Genomic DNA, 17,510 nt, shown 5'->3' on the forward strand with positions numbered 1-17,510 from the left:
ACTTCACAATGCAGTTGAACACTCCTAAGTGTGGCTGCCCCAGACATTTGAATAGAACATTATGGTCATGATTAGAATGCGTTTGTAAATTAACAGCTAACTGTTAACATTTTAAAGCTGAGTGCTTATAATGAGTCTAGAATGGAGGCTGTACTGTTAGTAATAGTCTTCAGTGGGATGAGAGGAGGTGAAATGCTTCCTCTTATCGCAGTGAATTGACTTCTAAATGATTTAACTCAACAAATGGGCCTGCTTAAATATTTTCTTAGACTGAAAGTGTTGTTGCTTGCCTCATTAAATCTTCCACTTCATTCATAGCGTCCAACAATCTATTGGATGAAAATGATCTGTAATATTTATACTTTTTCTGTAAGACTCGGTGGAGAGTGAAGGAGAGGTCTGTATGAAGGCCTGTCAGTAGTGTAACGTGTGTTGCAGGTTTGACTTGGAGCAGAGCCAGGCCCAGGACGAAGTGCTGAGAGAGAGGACACAGAGAGAGAAGCTGGGCCGGGAGAGAGACATGATGACAGGGGAGCGGTTCAGTCTGTGCCAGCAGCTGCAGGTACAGTATAACCTGGACACAGATGACGGATCATAATGTAATTGTTCCCCCTGGGGAGTCCATGTCCTCTGAATGTCTGGCCTAGTCCAAGAATCCTCTGAGTGTCCATGTCTCTGAGTGTCCATGTCTCTGAGTGTCCATGTCTCTGAGTGTCCATGTCTCTGAGTGTCCATGTCTCTGAGTGTCCATGTCTCTGAGTGTCCATGTCTCTGAGTGTCCATGTCTCTGAGTGTCCATGTCTCTGAGTGTCCATGTCTCTGAGTGTCCATGTCTCTGAGTGTCCATGTCTCTGAGTGTCCATGTCTCTGTGCTGCCCCCTGCCTGCAGGACAAGGACATGGAGCTCTGTGCCATCCAGCTGAAGGTGGAGCATCTGGAGGCGGAGCTAAAGGACCTGTCATCCCAGGAGTCCAAGGATGAGGCATCGCTGTCCAAGACCAAGAAGATGCTCCGCGACCTGGAAGCCAAGGTCAAAGACCAGGAGGAGGAGCTGGATGAACAGGCCGGGACCATCCAGATGCTGGAGCAGGTGAAGGAGGTGAATAGGGGAGGAATACAGAGCCCATATAGGAGTTGCCAGTCTAGAACTGTCTATTTGGTGTGTGTGTGTGTGTGTGTGTGCTTCAGGCCAAGCTGCGTCTGGAGATGGGGATGGTGAGTCTGCGGCAGACCCAATCTAAAGACATCGATGGCAAGGATGAGGAGGTGGAGGAGATCAGGCAGTCCTGCAGTAAGAAGGTAAGAGGGATGCACATATGACTGATGAGATCTGGTAATTGCTGTCTACTTGACATGTTGTTTTGACCACATACATCTATAATGACACATTTGCAGGGAACTTCTTCTACACAGTCATTTCACATTGACAGTCCAACATATAGTGCCACATGTAGTATGACATTGATCTGGCCCTCTGACTTTAGACCTATGAGGACAACATGTGGTGTGGTAGATGTTGGTGGGTGACACTGCAGTGATGGTCATCTGTCAGCCTGTCCCAATGAATGTGTAGTTCCTGTCCTGAGTCTACTGACCTTCCTCCTGTCTTATCTTGTCGGTCTGTCCATCCTACAGCTGAAGCAGATGGAGGTACAGCTGGAGGAGGAGTATGATGACAAGCAGAAAGTCCTGCGTGAGAGGAGAGAGCTGGAGGCCAAGCTACTGTCTGCCCAGGACCAGGTACACTGTCACTGACCACTGTGTGTGTGTGCGTCACACATGGGTTCAAATGTTGTATAAATGTTGTCACATGGGATGGATATAATGTTTCCTCCATCGTTTCCTATGACCGAAAAGAGCTTCTGGACATCAGAACAGCAATCACTAACCTCGAATTTGGATGAAGAATTTTATTTCAATGACTCGGCCGCGCTGGACATACTGCTCACTGGGACCAGGTCCTAATCTCCGATACTCGGAAGAGGAAAATACGGTGATATAGAGGCTGACTTGGGGGCAGCCTGACAAAACTACGGAGGTGAGTAAATAAATCGCCTCTACCCTTTGTTCTATTGGCGAATGTGCAATCACTGGAGAACAAACTGGACGAGATCCGTTTTGAAACAATCCTATCAACGGGACCTGAAGAACTGTAATATCCTATGCTTCACGGAGTCGTGGCTGAACGAGGACATGGTTAATATAGATCTAGCTGGTTTTTCAATGCATCGGCAGAGCAGAACAGCAGAGTTTCGTAAACTTAGGGGCGGGTGTGTGTGTCTTTGTTAACAACAGCTGGTGCGCGATCTCTAATATTAAGGAAGTCTCCAGGTTCTGCTTGCCTGAGTTAGAATAACTCATGATAAGCTGTAGACCATACTATTTACCAAGAGAGTTTTCATCTATATTTTTATTCGCTGTCTACTTACCACCACAAACGGATGCTTGCACTAAGGACACCTATACAAGGCTTATAGTGGCTGGGGACTTTAATGCAGGGAAACTGACATCCATTTTACCTAATTTCTACCAGCTTGCCACCTGTGCAACTACAGGGAAAAAAACTCTAGACCACCTTTACTCCACACACAGAAATGCATGCAAAGCTCTCCCTTACCCTCCATTTGGCAAATATGACTATAACTCTATCCTCATGATTCCTGCTTACAAGCATAAACTTAAACAGGAAGTACCAGTGACGTGCTCAATTTGGAAGTGGTTCGATGAAGCAGATGCTAAGCTACAGGACCGTTTTGCTAGCACAGACTGGAATATGTTCCAGGATTCATCCGATAGCATTGAGAATTTTACCACATCAGTCACCGGCTTCATCAATAAGTGCGTCGACGACTTCGTCCCCACAGTGACCGTATGTACATATCCCAACCAGAAGCCATGGATTACAGGCAACATCTGCACTGAGCTAAAAGATAGAGCTTTCGCTTTCAAGGAGTAGGACACTAACCTGGATGCTTATAAGAAATCGCACTACGTCCTCCGACGAACCATCAAACAGGCAAAGCGTCAATACAGGACTAAGATCAAAACCTACTACACTGGATCTGATGCTCGTCGCATGTGACAGGGCTTGCAAACTATCACGGATTACAAAGGGAAACCCAGTCATGAGTGCCCAGTGACACGAGTCTACCAGACGAGCTAAATGCCTTCTATGCTCGCTTCGATGCAAGCAACACTGAACTATGTGTGAGATGCTGTTCCAGATGACTGTGTGATCACGCTCAGGGTGGGAAATTAACTTTTTGGTCCAAAACTCAGATTTGTTTTACCAACCTAAAATATATTTTCACCATAATTACACCAAAAACATACAAAATAAACAGATGAGCATGCTTTGTTTTTCTGAAACAAATGTATTACTAGTAATAATTAAAGGGATGAGTTGCTTCTACAACTGAACATCAAGGATCAACAAATGTCTACCCTGCCACAAAAGGCAGACCGAGCCCGCCCCATTCCCATCGACGGGGCTGCAGTGGAGCAGGTTGAAAGCTTGGTGTCCACATCACCAACAAACAATTATGGTCCAAATAAACCACGACAGTCGTGAAGAGGGCCAAGCTTCCTGCCATCCAGGACCTCTATACCAGGTGGTGTCAGAGGAAGGCCCAGACTGTGCTCGCTGCTACTGCATGGCAAGCGGTACCAATGCACCAAGTCTGGAATCAACAGGACCCTGAACAGCTGCTACCCCCAAGCCATAAGACTTCTAAACAAGACTGCTATTTAGCTAGTCAAATGGTTACCCAGACTACCTGCATTGACACTTTTTTGCACTAACTCTCTTGCACTGAATCTATGCACATACACTGGACTCTACTACACACACACACACACACACACACACACACACACACACACACACACACACACACACACACACACACTTACACACACACACTTTCACATATGCTGCTGCTACTGTCTCTATCCTGTTGCCTAGTCACTTCACACCTACCTATATGTACAGCTATCTCAATTACTTCATACCCCTGGACATTGTCTCGATACTGGTACTCCCTGTATATAGACATTTATTTTTATTAGTTTTTCACGGTGTATTTATTCCTTGTCACTTTCAATTTATATGTATTTGTATCTTAACTTTAACTCTGCATTGTTGGAAAAGGACCGTAAGTAAGCATTTCACTGTTAGTCTACACCTGTTGTTTACGAAGCGTGTGGCAAATAACATTTGATTTGAAATACTTTTCAATTTGATTATTTGTTATTTAAATACTGATTATTATGTTAAACACAAGAAGAGCTACCTCTGGATCTTGTATTGGGCTCTGATAGTTTGCTGTGAGGTGGGAGCTCATGGTGAACACTGTGAGCTGCACAGTAGTTACTGTTTAGGTGTTCTACTCTAGGTGGGCTGCAGGGACGTGGAGACCGAGAAGAGGCTGAGGAAGGACCTGAAACGCACCAAGGTGCTGCTGGCTGATGCCCAGATCATGCTGGACCACCTGAAGAACAACGCCCTCAGTAAGAGAGAGACCGCCCAGCTCAAAAACCAGGTACACCATCCTACATTACACTACATGGCCCATCTTATTATCATCATGTCAATCCCGTACGTTAGTGACGTTCTGACAGCTTTACTACTACAAATAATCCTGTCAAAAAGTATTGCGCTTGCTCTCCTGATCAAGGACACGGTGTTGAGTTTTAGCTTTTCACCCGGACCTTGCAATCCTCTCTTCCTCCTCCTGCTATATCTCCCTTCACAGCTGGAGGAGTCAGAGTTCACGTGTGCGGTGGCAGTGAAGTCTCGTAAGGGCATGGAGATGGAGATCGAGGACCTGCACATCCAGATGGAGGAAGTGGTCAAAGTCAAGATGTCGGTGAGTGAGAGATCCTTCCGTTGCCAAGCTCTCTTTGAGAGGACTCCCAACCATTATACCTGCCTAATGCCTACTGTGAACTGCACACAGAGTATGGAGTAAGTCCACATCAGTGTGCTGTATTTCCATTTCATTTTAAAGGAAAATACCACTCAAAATCTATCTTTTGGTGTTTGTTTCTTTAGTCCACTGTTGGATACACTATGAGTCTCCTTCATACATCCCTCTGTGTGTCTTAGCCAAGTATTCATTGTGTAGAGACAGAGTGGGGGTTCAAATATGTAATCTCTGCAACACTGCGTAATTACAGCATTTTACCACGTTTTTGACGACACAACAAAAACAAACCACAGTGTTAGAAACAGCAGGAGAACCTGTTGCATTTTTTACTCCCTCTTTTTTACACACAGCAGAATATTTTAATATTGTGTAAAAACACTGCCATGAATATGTTCACATCTCCCCGCCATCGTCGAACATTGAAATGATGAGTCTTTTTTTCTGGGAATGTTGCTTTTCTCGGTTATGTGCTAATGGATTAATTAAGTTTGTTTATATTTTTTTAGTCTTTAATGCGTTCCATAATCGTCTCCCCAGGAGAGTCCTCCCTCTGAGGAGGGCAGAGTCATGACGGCTGTGTAGTCTGAGCTGCTGATTGGTGTGTTTATGGCTATCAAAGGTTTTCTAAATGTGTCTAGTTTGGGAAGGCATACTGAGGGTGGGTAGTGGGCAGTAATATTTATCATGTGTATGATATACAGTATATTATATATACATCACATGTGACTTGTAATGAGACTAAGCAATTAGCCTATTCAAATGTTTATCTGACGACATAAAGATCATTTAAAATATACAAGCAAGGTTTAGGCAATGATTTGACGTTGACTAGCAAGAATTGGTCTGAGAATTGTCTATCAAAGACAGCTGTTTAATTAACATTGTACAGTGAATGGATTCACATACAAGGCATGCAGTTACAAATCATTAACAAGCACTACAAAGTATACTTTTAGGCATATAGATCCTGAGTTAACTTAGAAGACAACATGAACAAAGAAATGCCTACTAAGCCAGAGGCCTAGAAGGCTATGAAATTATAATTGATCATACAACCTTCCTACATGGACTGGATACAGGATAAGAGAGATGAGAGAGAACAAAGGCATTTAATTTCATTTATAACATCTGAAGGTGTAACCTTTCAACCCAAAACGAACCACCATTGACCAATCAAACGATACCAAGTTTACAGTAACCTAAACACTCCCAGGCCCGATCTCCACAGGGTGTCACAGCATTTAAAGGCTTGTGTGAGGGACGAGACCAATGTAAATAAGACAGAATTCCTGAGAAGACAATACAAATTATTTGCATAATGGAGTAATTCAGAGTTCACCCTGTACAGATACAAGTTATCAGAAAGATCATATAGATAGCGTCAAGAGGTATCCTCAGGGAACACGTTTCAGATAGATACCATACATTCTATCACAATAGTAAGTCCTCTGGATACTGTAATAGAGCTACATTTTGGACCCCTCAGAGGGATAAGGGCTGACTAGTCCTTGGGCATTGTCCTTTGTTTTCCAGGTGACAGAGCACATAAATTAGAGCGAAGGCTACAGGTGTCTTTCCCTCCAGAGAAAATTGGATGATCTGCCTTAGGACGCTAGTGCCAAGCTAATACATGGTGCATTGGCCACACAGATCTGTCTGAAGGCCTAAATGACCCAATCAGGTCTGATTTATAGTAAATCACACTAATCCACCCCCTATCCATTAGATGGCCATTCCACACTGCTTGGGTCTAGGACTGGCCAGCTGATCACCATTCCACACTGCTTGGGTCTAGGACTGGCCAGCTGATCACCATTCCACACTGCTTGGGTCTAGGACTGGCCAGCTGATCACCATTCCACACTGCTTGGGTCTAGGACTGGCCAGCTGATGACCATTCAATACTGCTTGGGTCTAGGACTGGCCAGCTGATGACCATTCAATACTGCTTGAGTCTAGGACTGATCAGCTGATGGCCATTGATTACCGTCACTGGCTCTGGTTGAAAAACAGCTTGCGATTAGGTGGTACATTTTGCATGTCTCTGTCTCTCTCTCTCAGCTTGAGGAGCAGGTGTCACGTCTGCAGAGGGAGAAGAACGACCTGCAGTCTCGTATGGAGGAGGACCAGGAGGACATGAACGAGCTGATGAAGAAACACAAGGCTGCCGTCTCCCAGGTAACCCTGCTCCCAACACCCACACAGCCTATTTTCTATAGACCTGCCCTGTAACTATGGTACATACATCCCTCTCAGCTACACACCCTCAGTTCCTCAGTTCTATAGACCTGTCCTCTAACCATGGACAATACATCCAACACAGCCAAAGTTCTATAGACCTGTCCTCTGACTATGGTACATACAGTGCATTTGGAAAATATGCAGACCCCTTCACTTTTTCTACATTTTTTTACGTTACAGCCTTATTCTAAAATGTATTAAATGTTAAAAAAAATCCCCATCAATCTACACACAATATGCCATAATGACAAAGTGAAAAATCTATAAAAAATTAAAAACAGATGCCTTATTTACATCAGTGTTGAGACCCTTTGCTACGCAACTCGAAATTGAGCTCAGGTGCATCCTGTTTCCATTGGTCATACTTGAGATGTTTCTACAACTTGATTGGAGTCCACCTGTGGTAAATTCAATTGGTTGGACATGATTTGGAAAGGCACACACCTGTCTATATAAGGCCCCACTGTTGAATGTTGTCGTGACGTGACTTTCATTAATGTGATAACTGTTATTTATGTTATCAACTAACTATGTTTAATTGTTACTCAATTAAATTAATCATGTAACAATTAACTCATTAGGAATTTGGGGCACCCAGGAAGTTGTTTAACGAGTTACCATCTCCCAAATTAAACTCTAAAGATGTATAAATATTTACATTTACATTTAAGTCATTTAGCAGACGCTCTTATCCAGAGCGACTTACAAATTGGTGCATTCACCTTATAATATCCAGTGGAACAACCACTTTACAATAGTGCATCTAAATCTTTTAGGGGGGGGGGTTAGAAGGATTACTTTATCCTATCCCAGGTACTCCTTGAAGAGGTGGGGTTTCAGGTGTCTCCGGAAGGTGGTGATTGACTCCGCTGTCCTGGCGTCGTGAGGGAGCTTGTTCCACCATTGGGGTGCCAGAGCAGCGAACAGTTTTGACTGGGCTGAGCGGGAACTGTGCTTCCGCAGAGGTAGGGGGGCCAGCAGGCCAGAGGTGGATGAACGCAGTGCCCTTGTTTGGGTGTAGGGCCTGATCAGAGCCTGAAGGTACGGAGGTGCCGTTCCCCTCACAGCTCCGTAGGCAAGCACCATGGTCTTGTAGCGGATGCGAGCTTCGACTGGAAGCCAGTGGAGAGAGCGGAGGAGCGGGGTGACGTGAGAGAACTTGGGAAGGTTGAACACCAGACGGGCTGCGGCGTTCTGGATGAGCTGTAGGGGTTTAATGGCACAGGCAGGGAGCCCAGCCAACAGCGAGTTGCAATAATCCAGACGGGAGATGACAAGTGCCTGGATTAGGACCTGCGCCGCTTCCTGTGTGAGGCAGGGTCGTACTCTGCGAATGTTGTAGAGCATGAACCTACAGGATCGGGTCACCGCCTTGATGTTGGTGGAGAACGACAGGGTGTTGTCCAGGGTCACGCCAAGGCTCTTAGCACTCTGGGAGGAGGACACAAGGGAGTTGTCAACCGTGATGGCGAGATCATGGAACGGGCAGTCCTTCCCCGGGAGGAAGAGCAGCTCCGTCTTGCCGAGGTTCAGCTTGAGGTGGTGATCCGTCATCCACACTGATATGTCTGCCAGACATGCAGAGATGCGATTCGCCACCTGGTTGTCAGAAGGGGGAAAGGAGAAGATTAATTTGTGTCATCTGCATAGCAATGATATGAGAGACCATGTGAGGATATGACAGAGCCAAGTGACTTGGTGTATAGCGAGAATAGGAGTGGGCCAAGAACAGAGCCCTGGGGGACACCAGTGGTGAGAGCACGTGGTGCGGAGACAGATTCTCGCCACGCCACCTGGTAGGAGCGACCTGTCAGGTAGGGACGCAATCCAAGCGTGGGCGGCGCCGGAGATGCCCAGCTCGGAGAGGGTGGAGAGGAGGATCTGATGGTTCACGGTATCAAAGGCAGCAGATAGGTCTAGAAGGATGAGAGCAGAGGAGAGAGAGTTAGCTTTAGCAGTGCGGAGAGCCTCCGCGACACAGAGAAGAGCAGTCTCAGTTGAATGCCCAGTCTTGAAACCTGACTGATTAGGATCAAGAAGGTCATTCTGAGAGAGATAGCAAGAGAGCTGGCCAAGGACGGCACGTTCAAGAGTTTTGGAGAGAAAGGAAAGAAGGGATACTGGTCTGTAGTTGTTGACATCGGAGGGATCGAGTGTAGGTTTTTTTCAGAAGGGGTGCAACTCTCGCTCTCTTGAAGACGGAAGGGACGTAGCCAGCGGTCAAGGATGAGTTGATGAGCGAGGTGAGGTAGGGGAGAAGGTCTCCGGAAATGGTCTGGAGAAGAGAGGAGGGGATAGGGTCAAGTGGGCAGGTTGTTGGGCGGCCGGCCGTCACAAGACGCGAGATTTCATCTGGAGAGAGAGGGGAGAAAGAGGTCAAAGCACAGGGTAGGGCAGTGTGAGCAGGACCAGCGGTGTCGTTTGACTTAGCAAACGAGGATCGGATGTCGTCAACCTTCTTTTCAAAATGGTTGACGAAGTCATCCGCAGAGAGGGAGGAGGGGGGGAGGGGGAGTAGGATTCAGGAGGGTGGAGAAGGTAGCAAAGAGCTTCCTAGGGTTAGAGGCAGATGCTTGGAGTTTAGAGTGGTAGAAAGTGGCTTTAGCAGCAGAGACAGAAGAGGAGAATGTAGAGAGGAGTGAGTGAAAGGATGCCAGGTCCGCAGGGAGGCGAGTTTTCCTCCATTTCCGCTCGGCTGCCCGGAGCCCTGTTCTGTGAGCTCGCAGTGAGTCGTCGAGCCACGGAGCAGGAGGGGAGGACCGAGCCGGCCTGGAGGATAGGGGACAGAGAAAATCAAAGGATGCAGAGAGGGAGGAGAGGAGGGTTGAGGAGGCAGAATCAGGAGATAGGTTGGAGAAGGTTTGAGCAGAGGGAAGAGATGATAGGATGGAAGAGGAGAGAGTAGCGGGAGAGAGAGAGCGAAGGTTGGGACGGCGCAATACCATCCGAGTAGGGGCAGAGTGAGAAGTGTTGGATGAGAGCGAGAGGGAGAAAGGATACAAGGTAGTGGTCGGAGACTTGGAGGGGAGTTGCAATGAGATTAGTGGAAGAACAGCATCTAGTAAAGATGAGGTCAAGCGTATTGCCTGCCTTGTGAGTAGGGGGGGAAGGTGAGAGGGTGAGGTCGAAAGAGGAGAGGAGTGGAAAGAAGGAGGCAGAGAGGAATGAGTCGAAGGTAGACGTGGGGAGGTTAAAGTCACCCAGAACTGTGAGAGGTGAGCCATCCTCAGGAAAGGAACTTATCAAGGCGTCAAGCTCATTGATGAACTCTCCAAGGGAACCTGGAGGGCGATAAATGATAAGGATGTTAAGCTTGAAAGGGCTGGTAACTGTGACAGCATGGAATTCAAATGAGGAGATAGACAGATGGGTCAGGGGAGAAAGAGAGAATGTCCACAAATATGTTATCGCTAAGTCACTTATTAATCATTACTTTATATCAGTCTCATTCTGAACGTTGCATACTTCTTGAATCCGCAGGAACCCCAGCCTTTTCTGATTAATCAGTACTACACAAATTGACTTAGTAAATAAATAATTAACTAACTAAATAATAACAGAGAATACACATGCACACTTACATGAGACAAAGGTCCCTAGTGGACTGACAAGACATGACGGCTTGTTACACATGGAGAGGGCGGGGTAGATAAAGAGCGATATAAAGGGACATTTATCATACATTTGGGAACTACGCTCACTGTAACCATATACCTTGCACACAAACTACCACCCGTTTGGTTAAGGAATGTAATGTATTTACGTGTAGATGTCTTTGTCTGTTGTCTCTCTGAAACCAATCGATCCTTCTATGGGAATTGTCTCTGGATGTAAGGCTCTGGTTGCTCTGGTGGTCAAGTTCTAGATCCCTTTACATTTATGGGGTCCCGAGGGGCGCAGTGGTCTAAGGCACTGCATCTCAGTGCTAAAGGCGTCACTACAGACACCCTGGTTCGAATCCAGGCTGTATCACAACCGGCCGTGATTGGGAGTCCCGTAGGGCGGCACACAATTGGCTCAGCGTCGTCCAAGTTTGGCCGGTGTAGGCCGTCATTGTAAATAAGAATTTGTTCTTAACTGTCTTTCCTAGTTAAATAAAGGTTAAATATATAAAAATAACATGCACAGCTGCAGACTGTCAAGTGTTCTGGTCTAGTCTTTATCTTCTACCTCGTGTTAAGAGTTGCTAACCATTTAAACGTGTGGCCAACGCTCCAAGCTTTTCTGGTCTGATAGGTGAGGTTATCTTCTCACCTCGTTTTGAGTTTCCAACCATTTCAACGTGTAGCCACGGCTTCACATCTGCTGGTCTAGTCTTTGGTTGATTATTCAGGGTTCAGCTTCCCGACCGCTATACACGCCAGTAGCAACCCGGCAATGTGCTGGTCTGGTAGTTTCAACCATTCGTAACGTTCAACTGACGCTGTATGTTCATCCTTAGCGAGTCCTTTTTAAGCACTCTGGTCGGAAAGGCAGTTCCATCACACTGACACGCTTTTCTGACCTCATTAGGGGCGTGGCTTAGTTAATGTGCAACGGACATGAAAAATCATTATCATTAGAAAACCTAAATCACATTCCTATCTTAACAAAAATAGGTTAATCGTTCTTCATATTGTTATAACATCATATTGGATGGAAACTTGAAAGCTACAGTAGAATGTGTTTCCTTCCTAAGTTGGTTCATACAGTTTTTAATAAAATCACAAAATAAACTGACATGATTATTCTTTAGGTCCCCACTGACCATTCCTAACATTCCTATTGTAGAAATATTGTTCCAAGGCACTGTATCGCAGTGCTAGCTGTGCCACTAGAGATTCTGGGTTCGAGTCTAGACTCTGCCGCAGCTGGCCGCGACTGAGAGACCCATGGGGCGGTGCACAATTTGGCCCAGCATCGCCCGGGTTAGGGGAGGGTTTGGCCGGCAGGGATGTCCTTGTCCCGTCGTGCACTAGCGACTCCTGTGGCGGGCCGGGCGCAGTGCACGCTGACACGGTCGCCAGGTGTACGGTGTTTCCTCCGACACATTGGTGCGGCTGGCTTCCAGGTTAAGTGGGCATTGTGTCAAGAAGCAGTGTGGCTTCATGGGTCTGGGCTAGTATTACCCCCTTTGTGTCTCGGGACCCCCCCCCCCCCCCACCAGTGGTTGGTGTCCGAGTCACAAATGAAAAGGTTGGCCGTCAGCCATTTGCCAAGCTGATCTGAGGCCTTGGATCCTCAACCAGGAGAGTCATGACACAGTGCATGGCAGATGGGAGAACCTTGCAGAAGGACAACTGTCTCTGCAGCCCTCCACCAATCAGGCCTTTATGATAGAGTGGCCAGACACAAGCCACTCCTCAGTAAAAGGCACGACAGCCCGCTTGGAGTTTGCCAAAAGGCACCTAATGGACTCAGATCATGAGAAACAAGATTCTCTGGTCTGATGAAACCAAGATTAAACACTTGGGCCTGAATGCCAAGTGTCATGTCTGGTGGAAACATGGCACCATCCCTATGGTGAAGCATGGTGGTGGCAGCATCATGCTGTTGGGATGTTTTTCAGCGGCTGGGACTGGGAGACTAGTCAGGATCGAGGGAAAGATGAACGGAGTAAAATACAGAGAGATCATTGATGCTCCAGAGTTGTCAGGACCTCAGACTGGGGCAACGGTTCACCTTCCAACAGGACAACAGCCCTAAGCACACAGCCAAGACAGCGCAGGAGTGGCTTCGGGACAAGTCTCTGAATGTCCTTGAGTGGCCCAGCCAGAGCCCGGACTTGAACCCGATCGAATATCTTTGGAGAGACCTGAAAAATAGCTGTGCAGCGACACTCCCCATCCAACCTGACAGAACTTGAGAGGATATGCAGAGAAGAATGGGAGAAACTCCCCAAATACAGGTGTGCTGATCTTGTAGCGTCTTACCCAAGAAGACTCGAGGCTGTAATTGCTACCAAAGGTGCTTCAACAAAGTACTCAGTAAAGGGTCTGAATACTTATGTAAATGTGATATTTCAGTTTTTATTTTGAATCATTTGCAAACATTTCTAAAAATCTGTTTTTGCTTTGTCATTATGGTGTGTTGTGTGTGTGTAGAGGGGGGGACAACTATGTAATCAATTTTAGAATAAGGCTGTAGCGTAACAAAATGTGGAAAAAGTCAAAGGGTCTGAATACTCTCCGAATGCACTGTACATCTCTCTCTCATGAACACTGCACAGGATGACTAAGCCTCCGACCTACCTTTATAAGTGGGCCATGAGTCACGTCTCATAGGAATCACAAGTGACAGCTGATGTGACAATACCTCCATTTTCAGCAGGAGTTTATAATCATTTATCATAATTTACTTTGTCTCTATGCCTTTAGTGTGACACGACGTGGGTGCCACAGGCTGTGCACTTTAAAAAGCTGCTAATGTATTTTCCTATGTGTAGGCGGAGCTGTGTTGAGACGTTAGAGATAAATGCCACTAAATAGCATTGAGAGATGCAATCTGTTCCACAGGAGATTATATTAATTATAATAAGATTATTACAATATCTTATTTTTAATACTTTACTATTGGCTATTAACCCACCTAAGAAGAAATACCTACGTTCAATGTTACCATTCCACATAAGAAACTACTGTAACTGTCTCTTGTGTGTTTGTGTTGTCAGTCTGCCAGAGACCTGGCCCAGATCAGTGACATCCAGGTCCAGCTAGAGGAAGCCATGAAGGAGAAGCAGGAGATCCAGGACAAGGTACACATTACAACGCAAACTTCCATGGCTGCCTGCCAGGGGAACCCCGATCCCACTGGAAGTCCCCCTCCTATCCCCCTCCACCCATCCCTGTCACACCTATATACAAATCAAATATTATTCATCACATACACAATTCACAGCAGGTATAAACAGTGCATAGAAATGCTTACTTTCAGGCTCCCTCAGCAGTGCAGAAGTATGTCAATAATCAAAATCTCAAATAAGTAGGAGAAAGTAGTAAAATAAATAATAAAGGTTATATGTACACAGGATATTCAGTATAAATTATCAATGTGTGACATCGATTATGACTGTATTTGCAAATAAAGTGGATAATGTATTGGTCAGCAGTGGAATAAATATGCTAGTAAATAAATGGAACAGCAGTGTTGACTGTGAGTGTGTGTGTAAGGTTTGGATGTGTGAATAGTCAATGCAAATAGTCTCTAAGGTGCAGGTAGACAGCAAGGGTTAGCTGTTCACCAGTCTGATGGCCTGGTGGTAGCAGCTGTCTTGGAGCCTGTTGGTCCGAGACCCGATGCGCTGATACCATTTGCCAGATGTTAACAGGGTCTACAGACTGGCTCGGGTGACTGGAGCCCTGCACATTCATCAGCCGCTCAGATGACAACATGCCCTCGGCAGAGTCATACATGATGTCCTACACCTACACTATTAACTTGACCTTTACCTGGAGAGGCTCAGAGCTCTGTGTGCTTAGTGCCTGATCTTACAGCTAATATTGCTGGCTGTAAGGGGGTTTTAAGAGCTGCCACCAAAGGCGGCAATAGATAGCCATCTAAATCCTGTAGCCCTGTAGTGATTAACAGATCCACTATGATAGGAGCATTGTGTTCTTTAATCACATGAAAGGCCAGCTCCAAATCCTACTATCAGATGCAAAGCTCCTCATTAGTCGCCGTGGTGCATTTTGGTGTATTTTTATTTAGTGTATCTCCTCTTTCTTAAGACGGAACAAGTTTACAAAGCATTGATCTTCTTCCCCTCCGTGGTGGGATCTGTGATCGTTATTCAGGCCTGGTTCTCCATCTCTCCTTCTGGACATTACAGGCTACTGGGGTTATGTTATCCTCAGCTTATTGGCTATTAACATTAGATATTCCTAGCATGAAGGGCAACAATAATGCTGGCTAGATTCCCAAAAATTCAGCAGGGGGGATGATATTCACAATGCAGATAAGGGAAGAGCTGAAATGTTCTTATTTTTGCAATTATCGAGTATCTGTTGTAAAAGTATGGAGGCCTAGTATTGATTAGAGAGAGGTTGGTTGTGTAGGGCAGAGTGGTGTGCAGTGTTAATAGTACTCTTCTCTCTCTGTGTGTGTGTGTGTGTGTGTGTGTGTGTGGCCCCCTCCAGTTGCAGTCCCTGCATAGCCAGCTGGAGTTCCAGGAGCAGTCCATGGTGGAGAAGTCTCTGGTCAGCAGGCAGGAGGCCAAGATCCGCGAGCTGGAAACCAAGTTGGAGTATGAGAGGACCCAGATCAAACGCCTGGAGGTGAGACGAGGGGAGAGGGAGGGAGAGGTAGCGAGAGTGGAAGGTAAAGGGAGGGAGCGAGGTAGCAAGGTGGTGGGACAAGGAGGGAGGGAAAGTGTTGTGTGTGTGTGTGAGCGAGAGAGAAAGGGGCTTGTATGTGGGAGGTAGAGGGCAAGCTGTGAGGCCACATTTGGGTCATTGAACAAGTGCTGTGAGGGGAAATACATTTTACAACAGCCATACTATCTTTCTCTGGCCAGCTGCGATTTCTGCACACCTGAGCTCAATTGAAATTATCTGTGGCCTCAATTTGACCCTTCTCCAAGTACATTAACCACAAACTTCAAAGTGAAATGTGCTCCGCCACCTATGCTGGATGTCTCAGCTGTGTGTTTAATGAGGTTCTAGAAAGTTCTGACCCGGTTCCGTCTCCTCGTCCCCAGAGCCTGACGGGCCGTCTTAAGGAGAACCTGGAGAAGATGACAGAGGAGAGAGACCACCGCGGGAATGGAGAGAACAGGGAGAAGGAGCAGAACAAACGTGTGCAGAGACAGATGAGGGACATCAAAGAGGAGATGGCTGAGCTGTCCAAGAAGGAGGCTGAGGCCAGCCGCAAGAAGCACGAGCTGGTAAGGAAGAGCGTGCAGTCCACATTTTGGGGGGGGCGGCGGCAAGCGTTTTGGGGTGACGGTCACTAGTTCTGTGTCATCCCGACCCAATAGGACATGGACATAGAGAGTCTGGAGGCAGCCAATCAGAGCCTGCAGTTGGACCTCAAGCTGGCATTCAAGAGGATCGGAGACTTGCAGGCCGCCATTGAAGATGAGATGGTCGACAGTGACGGAGAAGATGACATCATAAACAAGTAGGTCCCTCCCGAAGTACAGTTTCTCTTTGTAATAAAATTGTCAGAAACACCTGTTCATTATTTTGACCAGATTTTGTAGTTTCTCTTTACCCCACATTCTTCTCCTCCTTTCTTTTATTTTGTCTTTCTTTTCTCTCTCTTTCCTCTCTTCCCTCTCTTTTCTCCTCTAATCCGCTCCCCTGTGCTAATTGTTTTTCCTTCCTTTTTATGAGCAGATTCAGGGTTACACTACCTCTGAGCCCCACTGAAGTAAACATGACAGTGATACATGGCCTCTGAGCGGGAGTTTAGACTCCTTCCCTTTTCAAACAATGGGGTCAGAGCGAGAATGAGTGAGTTGGTATTCTGAATCACTGCCCAAAACTGTGCAGTATGGATGAGGTTCATCAGATTTTTTTGCAGCAGTTGTTTTGAGGCTTATTGTCCTTTTTTGCACACAATGTAGCTCCATCTACCCTGAGGCACACTACATCCCCGGGTTGTTCTTTTCACAATCTGTTGGCTGTATTTCTCATTTTCTGTTTCTCACTTTTTCCTTTTTTTGTTTCCTCTCCCACTCATTGCCCAGTGTACAAGGCATGGTGACAAAGTATCAGAAACGAAAGAACAAAATGTGAGAATGGACAATGCATCCTTACTTTTTCTCAGTATTGTTAGATTTCCAAGTTTTAAAATCACTGTCACAGATAAGAGAATGGTGCTGTATTATGGAGACATTTCACTCCTGCTGTTTATGATGACATTTTGAGCAAAAGGAACTTAGTTAAAATGACTAAGGTTAACATCGCTAATTAACTTACTGTTTGAGGGATACTCACTGCTCTGGGAAATTAAAAACAAATAGAATACCTGCAGATATTGCATCACATTCCCATGAAATATTATTAACCATTGTCCTGTTTACACAACAACCATGGACCTCTGCCCTGCATCCTGTGTTATGGGACACGCCATTTTACATGCATGCTTTTGATACTTTCAATAACCAACCTAATAACTGATTTCATTGCGTTTAAGAGCGTTGTTACTTTTCTCTACAGTACAACCTATTGATAACACAAGGGCAATTCCACACCAGGCGGGAGCGGAAAATATTTTTGCTATCTCAGATTGCAGTGGTGTAAAGTACTTAAGTAGTGTTTTGGGGTATCTGTACTTTACTATTTATATTTTTTATATCATTTACTTAACTACATTCCTAAAGAAAATATTGTACTTTTTATTCCATACATTTTCCCTGAT

The 17,510-nt window shown here is 45.9% G+C and overlaps 1 protein-coding gene across 1 annotated transcript in view; it reads left to right on the forward strand.

Moving 5' to 3' along the window:
• The window catches only part of LOC106568078 (unconventional myosin-XVIIIa), a 111,262-nt gene that overhangs the window by 80,159 nt on the left and 13,593 nt on the right, over positions 1–17,510 (forward strand). The window contains exons 28-38 of the mRNA XM_014138085.2: positions 439–562; positions 890–1,090; positions 1,189–1,299; positions 1,636–1,740; positions 4,395–4,541; positions 4,755–4,868; positions 6,990–7,106; positions 13,819–13,902; positions 15,284–15,421; positions 15,844–16,029; positions 16,123–16,265. Of these exons, the coding sequence (XP_013993560.1) occupies positions 439–562; positions 890–1,090; positions 1,189–1,299; positions 1,636–1,740; positions 4,395–4,541; positions 4,755–4,868; positions 6,990–7,106; positions 13,819–13,902; positions 15,284–15,421; positions 15,844–16,029; positions 16,123–16,265 (1,470 nt within the window). The remainder of the gene's footprint in view (positions 1–438; positions 563–889; positions 1,091–1,188; positions 1,300–1,635; positions 1,741–4,394; positions 4,542–4,754; positions 4,869–6,989; positions 7,107–13,818; positions 13,903–15,283; positions 15,422–15,843; positions 16,030–16,122; positions 16,266–17,510) is intronic.

This window comes from Salmo salar, chromosome ssa13 (assembly GCF_905237065.1).
Source record: "Salmo salar chromosome ssa13, Ssal_v3.1, whole genome shotgun sequence".
Classification (NCBI taxonomy): Eukaryota; Metazoa; Chordata; class Actinopteri; order Salmoniformes; family Salmonidae; genus Salmo; species Salmo salar.